We start from the raw sequence: 16,794 nt of genomic DNA, 5'->3' as shown, positions 1-16,794 counted from the left end.
CAGCAGCTTATCGCTAACCACTAACTGTTAACGTCTTCCAGCTGAAAAACTAGCTGTTATCTGTCGAAAATTATACTGAAATCCAACTGTAAACATGTACCTGCAGATGGCGTAGTGCGCGCGCAAAACAAGTGCGAGATACGCAAATGTTTTACTTACTGAGGAGGTGACAGAAAAAAATGCAACAGGCACTGTAAAAAGTTTAAAAAAGGATCAATAGTTTTAAAAATCGCGTGGTTACCCTTATATTTTATGTTATGAAATGAAAGTAGCAACCCCATTCAGCGGGTGATTAGTGTCTGGTTTTAGCAAAAGGTATTTAGACTATATTTTAGCTGAAACAGAGGAAGGCTGTCAGAGACGCTAAAAGTGCTGGTGCAACGATTTTGTTATTAAAAACATACCAAAAATGTTTTTTATGTTACCATTTACCATGTAATTTTCAGGTCTTTATAAATGTGTTTGCTTTTCTGTATGTAAAGTCGAATTCTAAAGAAAGCTGTGAAGAAATATCCTCTCCTTCTATTTTCAGAAAAACGCTGATGTCAGCATTTTTGTTGAGATTCAAGGCTAATTATCTCGAAACAATGCGTGGATACCCCAATTTTTCTTTGTGGATTCCAACAGCCCTTAAAAAGATCTACTTTTTCCGCAATGTCCTAACCTGGCACAAAAACCTTTGTATTTAGTAGGCACCGTCCTTAAAGGGAAAATCTAGGACAAGTCTCTAAATGTGGAGTCCATTGCCGTTGGCGAGGGCCTTAAAAGCTCCCTCCCCCCACCCCCCTCTTCCAACGATCTAAATAGAGTTTATGAATATATACAGTCAAGCTGCTGAGCAAATGGGCGATGTGAAGAGAATAAAAACGTTGTAAAAGATATAATAGTACAAGTCAACCGAGATAGAACACTTCCCAGTCATCAGGTGAAAAGTACTGAGTACCAACCAGTACTGTGAATGGACCTTGGACTCCACTTTGAGCTGGGTAGTAGGAGCCAAATTTTGTATATGAATCATTATATCTGTTCGCATAGGGAGCAATACAGAGGTCCCACCCATCACCAAATGTTGGACCATAACGTGCATCTCGGTAGATTGCTGACACTCCCGGTACTGTCACCACGCTCTTAAATGGTTCCAGTTCTTCGCTATTGCGGAGGGAAAATATGAAAGCATTGGGCGTGGAACCAAAACTACCACGGAGCTCTGGCGACTCTAAAGAACAAGAACGTTGACAATTGCAATTGTTTATTTGAACTTGACTTATGTCAACCGCTAAACATTCCATATAATAGAGAATTGCTGAAAGGAGGAAAAAGATTGAATTTATGTTCCACAGACCACATTTGTATTTGACCTTCTGCTAATCAATCTCTAGTCCCGTTGTCCCCTCTGACCTCAACCCTCCGACATAAAACGTATTGGAGAAGAACATTGTGCAAATAATTTAACTCCGCTAGGGTGTAAGGCTTATAAGCATGTACACTTTGCACCCCTCCCCCCCCACCCCCCCCGGCAACAGGCCCTGGATTAGCAATAGATCCGGAGCAAAAACGGGGAGTGCAACAACACGTTGCAATAAAAATGTATGTTTTAGAAACAAGACGTCACAACTTAATGTGCTAGAAAACCTTTATGGAGAGTTTTAAGAGGGGAATGGAGGGTGTGGTAGGCGGAGGTGAGGTGGTGGGAAGGAAACATGCCCTCGGCTACCTCCTTCGCACCTTCACAGTTTATCAATTATTGCTAGTAAGTAAGGTATACAAAGTTATCACCCCATGGAACGTCGGAGTATCCACCAAACACATACTGTCCCTTTTTGACGATGGTAACCGTGTGATTTTTCTCATCACAGCTGCTGTGGAATTCACCGTTTAACCAGCCGTGAGATGAGGCGCGGAAGCACAGGAAAAATGGTTGATTTTCCATAGCAGGTGGGAGGAACTCTTTGAGTTTCATGAGATAGAATTCATTGTCTGCTATTATTGTTGGGTTGATGGGGATACCTGAAAATAAAATATAAAAATAGGTACCCAAAGAGTACATGTGTGGGGCACAAACATATTTGCATTAACGGACACGGGCCGATGACAGTAGTGTGGGATTCCCACATATATATATATATATATATATATATTTTTTTTTGCTAATAGCTTTAGAAGTCACTTTGTATAAATTTATGTATTTATTTATTTTCCTCCAGCTCCCAACCGGTTCCGTATCCTTTTTTTTCTTTAATTCTGCAATAGGCGATTTCCGATTTTGCTTGCGGCCTCTGTTTCAAACCGAGTCCTCGTGCAAACCCTACCATATGAAAATGAGTTTGATTTATAATGGTAGAGAAAGAAGACGAGTGTGACATGAGATGTAAAGGCTTACATGAAAATGAACCGGTACGGGGGAAACATTTTCATAATAATAGATTTGCAAGCAGACTCGTTTTGGCACAGGTGCAAAAGGCACCTCGGGATTGGCCTATAAAGCGCAATCCGGCGGAGTGGTTTTCTCGCAATAAAGACCCCCCCAGTTACCGACCGCCAACGCGTAAATTTATTTTGCAGCGAGACAAATTGACGAATGTAGGTTCTTTTTTCAAAAATCCAAACAGTTGCTTATCAGTCTTTCAAAATGTGTAATGGGTAAGCACAAATCAGCAATGAAGTGAAAGGGGCCTTGTAGCTCTTTTGAAGACGTATATTCATTTATTAAAAATGGCCAAAATTCAAGTTGGATTTTACTGAAATTTGTTTCCCAATGAATTTTAAGCCGTTTCTGCTCATTGTAACAGCACTTGATTGGCAAAAATTAGATTCTTTACTAAAAAAAAACACTCAAACTAATTCTAGCAATATTGTTCCCCAGCTATAAATAGACGACAAAACTTCAAATTTCATTTTCCAAAGGGCGGTAATTGCGACGTACTAAAGACAGCGTTTGGTTAAGATGGCCAAACTAATAGCAATCCTCGTTCCCTATGTTTCACCTTGGATTATGACCATGAAAATTGATCTAAACTTTTTTTGCCGAAAAAGATGCTTTCAAACGTGATTTTACGCTGTGGAACGGAAATTCTTCAGAGTAAATAAAACGCGTACCACTTTTGTGCCTGCGAAGACCCGGATGAAGAAAAACTCAAAGGTTTTGTTAATATTTGACTTTTGTTTTTTTCAATGTTTAATCTTGAACTGTGCGAAGTCTCGACATGGTACGATACTTAGTCTTTTAGTAAAGCAGTTTTGAAGTGTCTGTTTACATTGATCGAAATGAATTTTGCGCCAGTCGTAATCGTGTTTTCGAAGATTAAAAAAAATAAATAAATAAGAGAAAGAAAGAAACTTACTTGTATTGCAGTGACTTCCTGTGTATCCTTTCTCACAAAGGCACGCATAGCTGTTCTTCTCATAATCTGGTATGGCCAATTTATGCATGGCGACTAAATAAGAAGGGAAACTAAAAAAAGTTGACTAACATCAGGTCAAAGGAATAAAGCAAGATTTAAAACGTATTAAAGCCCTTTTCAATTGATATGGCGAGACCTGAACCATATCTATTTACCATTTCAGTCGTGGCAAAAGCTTACGACAGCATGCTTTAAAGGGGCTCAGTCACGGTTTGCGCATATTGAGAAGTTTAGCCCAAATTTTTCAAATTCGTCGTTTGTAATCCGTGTTAATCTTCTCCATCCTTAGCCATCCTTGTTCCTTTATGGTTTATAATTATCTCTCTGGTGTTTTGCTAATCTTGATAAACTGTTATTTTCAGGTTTCCTACAACTTAAAGGTAATTTTGTATGTGGTCAAAATAACTCAAAATGCCGTGACTGAGCTCCTCTAAAAAGCCAGTTGCATCAAATTTCACAAACTGGGATCGTGTGGGAAGGCGAAAGGTAATTGGAACAACTAAACCTGAACGTTGTCCATGTTCGTTGAAAAATAGTCGTTGGTTTTAAATCGATTGGTCAGAACTGTTTCTTTTTTTCTTTCGTGTTTTTTTTTCTTTTCTTTTTTTCTTTTTTCTTTTTCTTTTTTTTTTTTGGTTGAGAAAAGCCCCTGCTAAAATTATTATAAAAACGCGCCTTACCCAAATGCTGAAGTGATGGAAAAACTCTCTACCAACGAACTTGTGCGAATTCTTGTGCTTGTCAGAGGGGAGCAGCTCACACAGCACTTTCGATTCCCGCTAAACTCGAGGCGCAGCCATGTTAAGTGAGAAACATGACAGCGCCTTGACACACGCGAACCAACACTCGCTGCTGTTTAGAACATACTCTGTGCTAAGGCTTGTAACATTCAAGTAGGAGAACTTGTGAGCCTTGAAGTTGGCAAAGACAATTTCGCTATAAACACCTCGGCTGATACCTTGGCCGCTTGCATCAACAACGTTTGGTGAGCCTGTGTCGATATAGAAAATAAACATTCTAAAACGAGAGAACAACACTAAAACCTTGACAAAACGACGAACAGTTTTCAGAAAAATTCAAATAAATTTGTTTAAATGAAAGAATCGCTCGTATACACCTTTCGAAGTTCTTGTAAAACTGATTAATATGGGGTAGGAAACTTGTGAAACGGAGGTGAACAAGTTCCATATTGTCGACCCTGTACTTTGTAGTCTTTTAGTTCGTTTATGAGACATTTACACAACATCGCAAAAACACATCACCACTACTTGGAATACTACACGAATGTCAGCAAATGTTATTTATTAGCATTAGACATAAGGAAAGCCTCTGATTTTATGCTTGCCTGGCAACATTGTTTCAAAGGAATTTTAATTATACCACTTTCTTTTCGTGTTCTAATTAACTTCACTGGCCTTGTTTGAATATTCACCTGGGACCGGAGTTAATTACCCCCCCCGCATAAAAAATATTGTCAATCTTTATTTTGACCAAAGTTACTTTTCGTATCTTAACCGCAAAAACTCCAACAAAGTGAAACTTTTATACAGCTATATTCATCGCCACTTTTCATATTTTTCTAAGATTGCGGATTTTGATCATTTGGAGAACACAGAGAGGAAAAAAACTAGCACTGAAAACCAATCAACTAAATTATTTATTAGCACTAGACATAAGTTTACCATCGAGGGAAAGCCTCTGATTTTATGCTTGCCTGGCAACATTGTTTCAAAGGAATTTTAATTATAATACTTTCTTTTCGTGTTCTAACTTCACTGGCCTTGTTTGAATATTCATCTGGGACCGGAGTTAATTACCCCCCGGTTAGTTTTCCTATCTTAACATTTAAAATCCAACAAACTTTTTTAAGTTGCTAAGACTTGCTCTCGCCATCTTCATAATTATATTTCCTTTGGAGATCAAACTTTCTATTTAATTACGTCGAATTGCCGATTCGGTAATGGAATTCAGTGAAAAATAGCCATCCACGGTCTGCCGCCTTAATATGTTGTGAGACCTTGTGAACACCCTCTTGTCGTTAGGGAGTTGATTTATCGCTGAAACAGTCACGGATTATTGATATTCATCTAACCCCAATAAAGGTCACTTGACTACACAGGAGTTAACTGAAGTATGAAGAGCGCGCCTAAGTTTAATATTGCTTCTTTAGCGGCACTTTCACTTTCCTCTGATCTGACGTTGAAGCTTTCAGATTTATTCACAGGTGTTTGGTAAAGAAGGAAAAGGGAGAAGTGGCGATTTCTTTGTGGTGGTGATTTGAGCCGAAACACCAGAAGGTAGAAACTCTCTCATTTGCTTAACAATTTGGCAACAACTTTGCATTTTTCAAGAATGCATGTGTGAATAAGTGGTCGCTCGTTTGCACTTTGTTTTGAGCACTTTCAAAGTCTAAGAATGAATCTATTTCTCCAAAGTGTGATTTAAGAAGGTTGTCTTAACGTCAATGTTCACTGGATATGTTATTGCAGACTTTGATAGTTTTAAGAAACAACGGGAGAGCAAATCAGTAAACCCAATTAAACAGTTACGACACTAGATTCTGTTCCAGGTATTTTGCACATTTGTTGTTCAGAGACATTTTAATCCTAGTACTTTGCTTTCGCGCTCTAAATTGCAAGTCTCACTGGCTTTTCCTAAGATACCTATTTTGGCCTTGATCGTCGCCCCACGGCACGAAAACAATCAATCAGTCAATCAACCATCTCGGGGAAGATTGCACTTTTTTAAAATTAATTTTGAAAAAATATCTCGATTGATAAAATCCCTGCGTTTCTACACGCGTTTGAACATGACAGTGATTGAAAATAGTTTTAACATAAGAGATAAGCAGAGAAGTCTGCAAACAATATCCAAAGGTGAGACAACTTTTCGCTTGGTTATTGTCCACCGACCGTAGTATATGCATAGTCAATTACTGTGTACGAACACAAGTTAAAATTTACATATTTTGTACTAGTAAATCATAGAAAATCCTTCGATAAGATCTTGAAAAGAGGTTCAGTACAGTGTCACTTAAATGAATACATTTCTACTTCACTGTTATTTTGAATGAAATGTCCATTTTACGTACGATAATAACCTCGGAGCTCTCGACTTATTAATGTGCGTTTCGGTTGACTGACAAGCGCATTCTTCTTTCAGCGCAATCTCCCAACCCTGTCCCCAAGGCCTTGCCCTCGACGATTTTCAAAATCCTCGAGGAGAAGGCCCTGGGGACGAGGTTGCACAATCTCCGTCGGTAGCTATAGAGTCGAACCTTAATCGTTTGTTTCACTTTCCTCGTATATTTATAAAGGCTTGATCCATTCTAAGTTTGTTATTTAGATATATTTCGTTCCACAAAAACGAGGATCAAAGAATAAAACAGTTCTCTATTCGGAACGCCCACTGAGAAACGCGGCCAGATTACGACCTCCGGGGTGCGTGTGTTTTCATTAAAATCCACAAATACATAGCTAGTTCACCAGTTCGAAGCCTCAACAATCTCAATCGCCTCAAAAAAAAAATAATAATAATAAATCGAAAACCATTCAGTGAATAAAGTCAAGAAATTGTGACCTTATAGGAAATAGGTAGAGAAGACACTTCTCCAAGTTTTAGGTTCAGACTGCAGATATTAATTCGCCGAAATGTTTCACAGAAATTTACAGAGCTCAGTATGGGAACGCCATGTTGGTGCACCTCTGTGTAAACATCTGGAACTTTCTTTGGTTATCTAGGCGACTGATTATCTTTACTGAACAAACAAACATTTAGATAGGCACTTTTTCTAATGATCTAGCTTCTAAGAAAGCTAAAAATTATTAGATAGGTTTATATTTTTCGACAAATGCGATTGTAGCTTTGTGTCACGCACCGCCATAACTCTGAAATTCAAAATACGCTGGTTTTCAAAAGAAGCCCACTATTGACCTGCAACATTGTAAACAGATATAAATTTACCCCCTCTTATGCCTGATGGGGATAAAAACTTTGGTGGCTCTTTAGTTTTCGATTTTAGAAAATGACGACGTCACATGGAAACGATCTTCAGTTCCTCTGGGACTCGGAGAATCGTTTGCGTTCGGAATAGTCAGAATAGTCGGAATAGTCAGATGGCTTCCAGCTTATCCCAAATTCGTGTCTTATGCAATACCTTGACAATGTTAAGCTTTCCACCAGAGACAGAGAAGAATGTACAAGCCATGAGAATCTATAGGTTTTTACAGTAGCGGTGGTTCCGAGTTAAACCATTTATTCTAATTTTAACTGAACATCAATTTCTACGACGAATTTACGATCCTAAAAAACTAGTGAAACATCTCCTCGTGGTCGCAAACGAAAAACATCAACTAAGAGTAGTCACATGACCCAAGCATTTGCACTTCGTATACGCTATAATAAAATGTCCTTCACATTAAGTGGGGAACCCGAGATCGAAGAAACCCTCGATGGCTTCGCACAGATCAACCCACTTCTTTGGTCTTTTTCTCATTTCTGGTCGAGTTTCATCGAGATCAAGGTATTGAATGAAGAGGAATACTCTATCCTACGCGTCCTTTATTGCCACAGCTTCCAGCAACATATCTTCCTTGCATTCTGCAACTATTTTGACACACTATCGCATGTTCGCATATATTCTTCTCAGAAACAAAATATTGTTATTCCCGAAATGACGTCAAAAGCCAACTCGTCCCATTCTCCGCTATTCCTCGGTCGTGGACATGGAAAAGGGCAATTTTACGGAGTTTGAAAATTCTTACAAAATTAACGAAAAGAGCTACATCGATAATATTTTTCGCAGTGGTGATCATGAGAAAAAGGAAATTTATATTAGCGAAAAAAAATCTTGGGGATAGTGGTACTTTAAGCCATGCTAAGGATAACAAAACTCCAACAAAGTGAAACTTTTAGGCAGCTATAATCATGGCCACCTTTCATTTTTTCTAAGATTGCAGATTTTGATCGTTTCGAGAACACAGAGCGGAGCAAACTAGCACTGAAAGCCAATCAACTATGTCCTACGAAAATTAACGTCTGTAAGTGGTAACTTTTGTTTTAATTCAACCCTACTTACTGTGAAGGAAAACTAACATGTAATTTTTCCGAACAACTTTCAAATAAATGTATAAATGTAATATCAGTCAGATAGGAAAGTTATTTTTCAAGTTTGCGAGTGAAAGGGCAGGAAATAACTTAAGTATGACAAGATGGTTGGGTTTGTATGAGCACAAGAAAACGGTATTCTATAATAGCTAGTCTTTAGTTTATTTATAAGACATTTACACAACTACACAGAAATAAACTGTCAAAAGTGAACTGAAACTCTCTCTTGCTCTTCATTAGCACTTTCACTTTCCTTTGATATGACGTTGAAGCTTTCAGATTTATTCACAGGTGTTTGGTAAAGAAGAAAAAGGAAGAAGCATTATTTGGTGCTGATTTGAGCCGATGATCAGAAGGTAGAAACTTTGCCATTTGCTTAACAATTTGGTCACAGATTTACATTTCGAATGTCTGGATAAATGACTGTTTGTCTACTGCTTGTTTTATGATACTTTCAGAAATCTAAGAGTTCATCTGCTTCTCCAGTGTTTGAATACGGAAGGTTCTATAGCCGAATCTTTGCTGACGTCATTGTTTACATTTGTCCTCATTAACATACGACTTTGCGCATAGAAGGCATCATGCTAGACACGATTTTAGTAGAAAAACTTAAAGAGCTTGTGAAACTTGTAAGTGGTGAAATTTTTGGCTCTTTGGGTGTAATATTCGAGGAGAAATTGGCTTTCAAAAACATCAAAATCTCTGTGTGGCAGAAGCGCTAATGAGTTCATACATTCTTTGTAAAATTTTGAGATTTTAAACCCGCGTCGCACAAAAAGTATTCAATACATCGCGCTCAAATTCCTTGGGACAGTTAATCGTGCTGTGCCCTTTCAATATTCAGTATTAATCTCTTTGTAGCTCCATCAGAAACTGTATTGCTTATGGTAATGAGGCAAATATTGTAAACAAAGATTCTCCTATTAATATCCGTATTAATGTTCATTGCAATTGTCGTGGCAGATTTTGATTGTTTAAAGAAACTATAAGAGAACAATTAAACAGTTACGAAATCAGACTCTTTTCCAGGTATTTTGCACATTTAATTGTTCTAAAATTTTTCGTTTCTAAGAAAATCGACCAGTTTATTTCTTCTTCAGTGCCAGGGGGGAGGGCGCTTTTGTTTTGCTTGCCCTCCCGGCTTTTCTTCCTTCTGTGATTTCTTTTTTACCCAAAATAAGGGGGGGGGGGAGGCGGGCCTTCGGGCCCCTTGCCTAGATCCGCCACTGCGTGTTAGACAGTTCATACGTTTTCAGAGAGAAATACAGCAAATGTCAGTAGTGTAATTTAGACAGTTTTGCGGAGGGTGGAGTGGGTGAGTTCCCCCAGCGAATGACGTCATCGAAATGTAGACATCATAATCTTCTAAATAGAAGGGGGGGGGGGGTCGGGCGATGATGACATCTTGGGTTTATTTGTAGCTTGTGAATGATGTAATAGAATTATTTTTAAGTACAGTGGTCGACAGATTTTTCATAATAAAGAGGTGAAATTTTAGGAATACACTAGTATCTTGAACAAGTGGCAGAAGTAGACGTTAACTTTCCGAATACAGAACTGAGAAACATGTGTAAATCAAGTCAGAGTGGAAATTTGCTGGTGGATGAAATTGAACTTCAAGCGCAAATCAAACGAAATATGGATGATGTTTTAAAAATAAGAGCGCCTTCGATCCGTTGAGCATCTCGTTCTTGCTATATTGGAAAAATATACGAGAAAACTTTTTCTTCGAGTTCGAAACGTTAATCGTGAAAAACATTGACCAAATTGGCGTAGAAAACTACAAACTAGCCTGGAACTGAGGGCGAGTTCAAAATGTCACGCACCGTTCAGCCGGTAATATACTAATTTTTATGGTAATGAAACTCGGCAACCCTTTTGTGTACTTTTACAATACAAAGACAAAGCAATCATTCGCAATCGCGCTAAAACAAAAGGAGACACACGCACCATTAAACTTCCAAACAACTTTATTTAAATAACAACAACGTGACAAATAAATTCAGTCTTTATCTTCACTCGGAAAATATAAGCTCATTTTCGATGTTTTCATGTTTTCGTGACACGTTGCACCGCGGACGGCGACGGGGACGCCGAAACCTGTGAGAAGGCTGGCGAGAGAACGTCGTTGTGGCGGGAATTCACAAACATTAAGCAGCACCGTCGGAAACCGCGGTTTCAGCACTGTCAAGCTTATTGACATTATTGATATTCGTTTTCTGTTTATCAGGATGAACTAGGATGACTTCATTGAAAGGAGTTCGTAAATCAACTCTTGATAATCCACGATGAAGGTGTGTCAAACGATGACGAACTTCTACTCTTGAATGATTTAAACCGGTCTATTAAATGATCTCGACCAACTTAAAGATTCCTTTCCTGATTTCAACTTCGATGGTTTGACGACGACAAGTGCCTGACCGAATTTCGCTTCTACAAACCCAACTCGCCCCTTGGCCCCCTTCTCGCTGAGCTGTACAATGAAACAAGACGCTTTGCCGCGTGTACCAGGGCAGTCGTTATACTGAGAAGCAATAACTATATTGCAATTGAGCTAAATGTTCTGCATTTGAAGTTGTACGAAATTCAATCGAATTGATGTGCTTAAGCTATTCTGCTTTTGATTGCATTTCTTGGAATCGATTAATAGCTTATTACTCGTTTGCAAGTCTTTAGGGTATGAAATGAGTCAAGGTCTTTATATCAACATATAAACGTTTCAATCTATTTTCCTTAGCCTTTTCGTTGTTATTTACGTTTCTCAAGCAAGCGAGACATTTTGAATTTCATTGTTATGGCGATGCGTGACATAGACCTACGAACGCGGTTGTCGAAATCATATACTTATCTCGTGATTTTTAGCCCATTTAGAAGTTAAAGTATTAGGAAAAGTACTTCTGTAAATGCTTGTTTGTTCAGTACAGATAATCAGTCGCCTAGATAGCCAAAGTAAGTTCCAGATGTTTACAATATTTTCCGGCCGCAACGTAGGCGTACCGCAGAGATACACCATCATGGCGGTTCCATACTGGTCTCTGTAAATTTGTGCAAAATACTTCGACGAATATCTGAGCTTGGGAAAACGTACAGACCTAAAAATTCGGGGAGTGTCATCTTTATTAATCTCCTATAACATCACAATTTCTTGATTTTATCCACTGAATGGTTTTCGAATAAATTTTTTTATTGCGTCAGGATTGCGTGACAGTGCAAGCCAAGAATTGTTTTGCTGGGGTCACCGACTTAGGCCTAGTTCAGACGCCGAACTTTTCATGAGCCGAACCAAATATATTGAATTAAGTACATGAAAAGTTCGGCGTCTGAATCAGTTAAGAAAGGCTATTTGAATGTGGAACGGCCCAGCCGTTCTTCCCGCCTAGCTCAGCCGGGAATTTCGGCTTTGGAACGGCTTTGATTCAGACGTCGAACTTTTCATGAGCCGAACCTAATGCATAACTTATTATAACGTATTTTACAAGCAGTTTTTACTTTGCCTGAAAATCGCTGACATTTCGATGTGTTTTGGTTTATACTTAATAAAGTTCGGCGAATTAAGTTCGACGTCTGAATCAACAGGTGTGCTTTTGATAATTTGGATCGGTCCAAATTCGAATTAAGTTCGGCTCATGAAAAGTTCGGCGTCTGAACTGGGCCATACATTAGATTCTTTCAGCTTAAATGTCCAATAATTCGCTACATGAGTTTCACTCTTGTTAAGACACATTCTGTTACAAGCAAATAACGAGAGAATATCGTTTAGTTGAAGATTTTATCTCTATTATACTTTACGAAGTTTCTCAGAGCATTTTACTTAGGTGTACTCGAACAGATGAATTCGTAAACAAATTCCCGCATCATTGCTTTCAGATTAACTTTCCTCCCCGTCACTACTGTCGTTACTGTCGCTCCCGGACGCACTGGGCAAATTTTTGTTTATTTTGCGAAAAAATCTGTCATCAATTCCCTGAGACAAGTGCGTCCGGTGATTTTTAGATCTACCAAATTTTGTCAAGGCTTTCCAAACTTCAAAGACGCCGTCGTCCTGCCTCGGAGCAGGACAAATTTTTGTCAGGCGTGAAATCTGACAGATTTGTCAATTTACACGCCATGATTTGAAGGAAAATGTCAATCAAGAAAATTTTATCTCTATTTTTAGTCGGAGTAGTTCAGTCCGAAGCCCGCCAAAATTAAATTTATATTTGCGCGGCAATCAACGATAAACATGGAAGATTCGTACCTCGATATGCTCCATGACGATCCGTTCGCACAGTACAACTATTACGGTTCCCAAGTCTACGTTAACGTTCCAGCTGCATCTCCAGGACCAAGCTCTGCTCAATTTGTACATCCGTATGTCCACCCGAGTCAGCCGAGTACAAGTACAAGTGCAAGTTTGTCGACTACATGTAATCAAATTGAAAGCGCGCAAGCGATGGTGTTGATTTCCATGTGATTGACACTTGTGGTTAACAAATATTTTGCTGTGATTCAGTGCGCCCATGCTAGACAAATCAAAAATTTGGCAGAGACAAATTTTGTCGAGATTTTTGAAAGAGCCAAACAAATTTTGTCAGTCCACGGCGACCGGAAGTCAAATCATTTTCCGGTAGACGTCTTACATTTGGGCGGGAAGCCGTCCTCTCTCCGCGCTGACGTGAGAACAGCGAGTTTCCCGTTGTCCACAAAACGTGAGTACATTTTTTGCCTTCATGCATTAAATATGTATCATTTCTTTCTCATTTGGTTTCCGAAGGCTTCAAAACGAACTAGGCAATATATAATTGGAATTTAATCTGGGTTTTCGGCTTAATTATGTGTTAAAATATTCGTCTTAACTTTCAGTTCTGAGGCATGCCTGCAATCGCGAACAAAGACAACAAACAGCCCGCATCAAAGGAAGGTCATTTAACGAGTTAAGACACTGTACCTACATGGGAAGAACGATATTTTCAAAAGCATACACAGTTCTTCCATTCTGTCGAACACAGTCCTTTATTGACAGTGGAAAGTGGGAGGAAATTGCAGTGCTTCTATCAAAGCGGAACTCTGCTTTACACTCGGCTGAATTGATGTCATCGAGATTGAACGGGTCATATTGCTGGGTCTGTACGCACTGGACTGACAAAATTTGTTTGGTCCTTCAAAAACTCTCGACAAAATTTGTCTCTGCCACATTTTCAATTTGTCAAGCGTGGGCGCACTGAATCACAGCAAAATATTTGTTAACCAAAAGTGTCAATCACATGGAAATTAACACCAGCAGCTCGGCTGCTTTCAATTTGATTACATGTAGTCGTGAAACTTGCACTTGTACTTGTACTCGGCTGACTCGCGTGGACATACGGATGTACAAGTTGAACAGAGCTTGGTCCTGGAGATGCAGCTGGAACGTTAACGTAGACTTGGGAACCGTAATAGTTGTACTGTGCGAACGGATCGTCGTGGAGCATACCGAGGTACGAATCTTCCATGTTTATCGTTTGATTGCCGCGCAAACATAAATTTAATTTTGGCGGGCTTCGGACTGAACTACTCCGACTAAAAATAGAGATAAAATTTTCCTGATTGACATTTTCCTTCAAATCATGGCGTGTAAATTGACAAATCTGTCAGATTTCACGCCTGACAAAAATTTGTCCTGCTCCGAGGCAGGATAGACTGCAAAACAGTCGTATTTTTTGCGATCGCGAGCGACGGTCAATATTCGAACGAAAGGTCTGGAGCGAGTGTAAAAACGGCGAGGGAGAATGGGGGGAGACGCTAAAAAATACGACTGTCCGCCTTGCATATGTTAAATTCGTTCAGAATTTCCCGTTCTTCCAGCAACGGGAAATTCCGATTGGTTTAATTCTGACGCAACCTGTCATCAAATGTCACTCACACCTCATAAAAAAGATATAGACGCCGTATCAGTTTCACAGTAAAGACAGTAATTCTCGCGGGAAAATGGACGACGTCGAGTTGGATGCGTTTGCGAACGATTTAGCAGCGATCCACTCGTAAAAATTATCATTTTACTTTCAGTATGAACGGTTAGCTCACTAAATACTTTGGCAATATTCCTTCAAATTTATTACTGAAGACGAGCAGGTCGGGTTTCTCAACGGCCATTCGCATGCATGAATGACCCCGAGAGCAAGCAAATATACACGCAAACAAATTATTTCTGCACGTATTTTTCTTGGGGCTACGGACTGAACAAGACTTAAACGTCCTATAAACCTTATAATTTTGTAAGTATTGTTCAGTCTGAGAAAAACAGGAAAAATACGTGCAGAAATAATTTGTTTGCGTGTAGATTTGCTTTCTCTTGTGGTCATTCATGCATGCGAATGGCCGTTGAAAACCCCGACAAACGAAGAAATAATGCCAATGCATTTAGCGAGCTAGCTGTACATACCGAAAGTAAAATCAAAATTTTTACGAGTGGACCGCTGTAAGGTTTCACTTTTTCAGGTAAATTTTGCACACAATCGGCAACGAGACGTCCACCAAAACTTAGGTTTTGTCTAGACGCTTTTGCGCTGAAGGTCGCGTGTGATTGATAACCGCTGGAAGATGTGGGTGGAGCTGTCAAGCAATTTCTGTCACTTCAGCGACATTATAGGACCCCCTCTCAGAACGAATTCGTTGTATGAAAAGCCGACAGTCGTTTTCTCGCCTCACACGCCCTACGGGCGTGTGAGGCTCGCGCCTTCCGAAAACGTCCGAAAACGACTGTTTTGCAGTCTAGAGGCAGGACGACGGCGCCTTTGAAGTTTGGTAAGCCTTGACAAAATTTGGTAGATCTAGAAATCACCGGACGCACTTGTCTCAGGGAATTGATGACAGATTTTTTCGCAAAATAGACAAAAATTTGCCCAGTGCGTCCGGGCCCAGTCGGGATTTTTGGACTGACAAGCGTCATAAAGGAGGACAAAATCTCTATCAGACACGACGTTGTTAACATAGCTGAGTAACAACAATTCCCAAACGTTCAATCATGAATTCATCTTCAAGCCTTTGAGTTTCGTTTAGCAAAGCGCAAGTGACAAGTGACGAAGTTGCCATCGCGAAAGCTAAAGGTTTTCCTATTTCGGCGGGGAAAAACACAGATTCCACCCCAGTCTTAATCGTTCGTAGACGTCGCCGTCGTCGTGAAAAGTCATCACCTTCGCCTTCGTGAAATTAAATTTCTCGGTATTCAGGAATATACGAATAGATCAACATGAGCACAAAAAGCAAAAGTGACAGTAAATTTTCTCACGTTTTCTTCGGTGAATTTTTTTTTTTTTCCTATAAAATACCGTATTTGTGTTAAAATCTGTCAGAGCTACTCTAATATATTCAGAAGAATAAGCAATTACAGGACAATTCAAAATGTCAAGCAATATCATTTCCATGATGTGGCAAAGTATGAAAAATTTTCACCGAAGGAAAGTACAAATATTAAGGAGTATAGGCCAAAATGAGGAATATATCTGCCTGTCATTAGATGAGATGTTGCCATGGTAACGGCCTTAATCCAAAAATTGACATTCAAAAAATAAGCCTTATTTTAACAGTACCCATACTGGTAAATCTCTACAGGGAAAACTTTAAGAAATTAAGTTTCCTCTTCTGGGAAGGTGTTCGTAAATACTCTAGGGAGTCACCTTAAGGCCGTTCGCGCTAATTGTTTCTGCGCATCCTTACTGCGCACGCAAATTCACACGCCACGTCATGCATGAGAGCGCGCGTTAAATAATAAGCGATGATAGGGCAGATGGCCATATAGCTTTTCCTGGATTTAACGATCTTGGACGTTCGGTGACCCCTGCTTTTCTTCCAGCAACAGATTTTATTTACAATTATCGCTACATTGTCTAAAAATACACAAAAAGTCGTTGTGGGAAGTTAAAATAATTTCAAGATTTCTGTCCACAGGACATCGAATCCTGCCATCTTGCGGTTGCAAAGCACGTGAGACTATGGTCGGTAAATGCGAACTTGTTTTTTTAAGGAACCTCACAATATTTGGTAGAGAATATTTCACTTCGAAGATCTAATTGCAATATTTTTGGGCTTTCAAACACTGTGGCCTTATTCGTTAACGAAGCCCATATTTAGGGTGTTCTTCCAGGCATGTTCTCTCCAAAACGAAGTCGGTGATCCCCCATTTATTTATTATTATTATTTATTTATTATTATTATTTATTATTATTATTATTATTATTATTATTATTATTATTTTGCATTTCTGACGCATTTAACTCGTCATCTTAAGGCCTCTCCAAACGGGAAATGCTTGGCGACCAAACATCATCAA

General features: G+C 39.2%; 2 protein-coding genes across 4 annotated transcripts in view; one reads left to right on the top strand and one right to left on the bottom strand.

Moving 5' to 3' along the window:
* Positions 1 to 798: 798 nt before the first annotated feature.
* LOC149105098 (uncharacterized) lies at positions 799 to 3,429 on the bottom strand. Its single transcript, XM_089272324.1, has 2 exons — positions 3,342 to 3,429; positions 799 to 2,007 (listed from the first exon to the last, which is right to left on the bottom strand). The coding sequence occupies exons 1-2, from the start codon at positions 3,427 to 3,429 to the stop codon at positions 1,748 to 1,750; spliced, it is 348 nt and encodes a 115-aa protein (XP_089128450.1). The 3' UTR covers positions 799 to 1,747.
* A 2,093-nt stretch (positions 3,430 to 5,522) lies between these two features.
* Positions 5,523 to 16,794, top strand: part of LOC110061914 (vesicular inhibitory amino acid transporter-like) — an 18,573-nt gene continuing 7,301 nt past the window's right edge. The window contains exons 1-3 of one of the 3 annotated variants that reach the window (XR_016201598.1): positions 5,523 to 5,698; positions 8,353 to 8,440; positions 8,799 to 9,100. The gene's annotated coding sequence lies outside the window, so the exon portion shown is untranslated. Of the gene's footprint in view, positions 5,699 to 8,352; positions 8,441 to 8,798; positions 9,101 to 13,092; positions 13,196 to 13,349; positions 13,964 to 16,794 lie in introns of those variants that run through there. The other 2 variants (XM_089271845.1, XM_020768775.2) reach the window with 2 other exon arrangements.

This window comes from Orbicella faveolata, unplaced genomic scaffold (genome assembly GCF_042242905.1).
Source record: "Orbicella faveolata isolate gen_17 unplaced genomic scaffold, um_ofav_v1 contig_34, whole genome shotgun sequence".
Classification (NCBI taxonomy): domain Eukaryota; kingdom Metazoa; phylum Cnidaria; class Anthozoa; order Scleractinia; family Merulinidae; genus Orbicella; species Orbicella faveolata.
Note: the sequence above shows the minus strand (reverse complement) of the source record. Positions and strands in the feature narration are given on the sequence as shown.

Excerpts from the sequence above, each read along its gene's own strand:
- LOC149105098 (XM_089272324.1), bottom strand. The coding sequence starts at position 3,429 with ATGCATAAATTGGCCATACCAGATTATGAGAAGAACAGCTATGCGTGC. Across the intron at positions 2,008-3,341 it reads AGGAAGTCACTGCAATACAA|GTATCCCCATCAACCCAACA; the intron begins GTAAGTTTCTTT and ends TTTTATTTTCAG.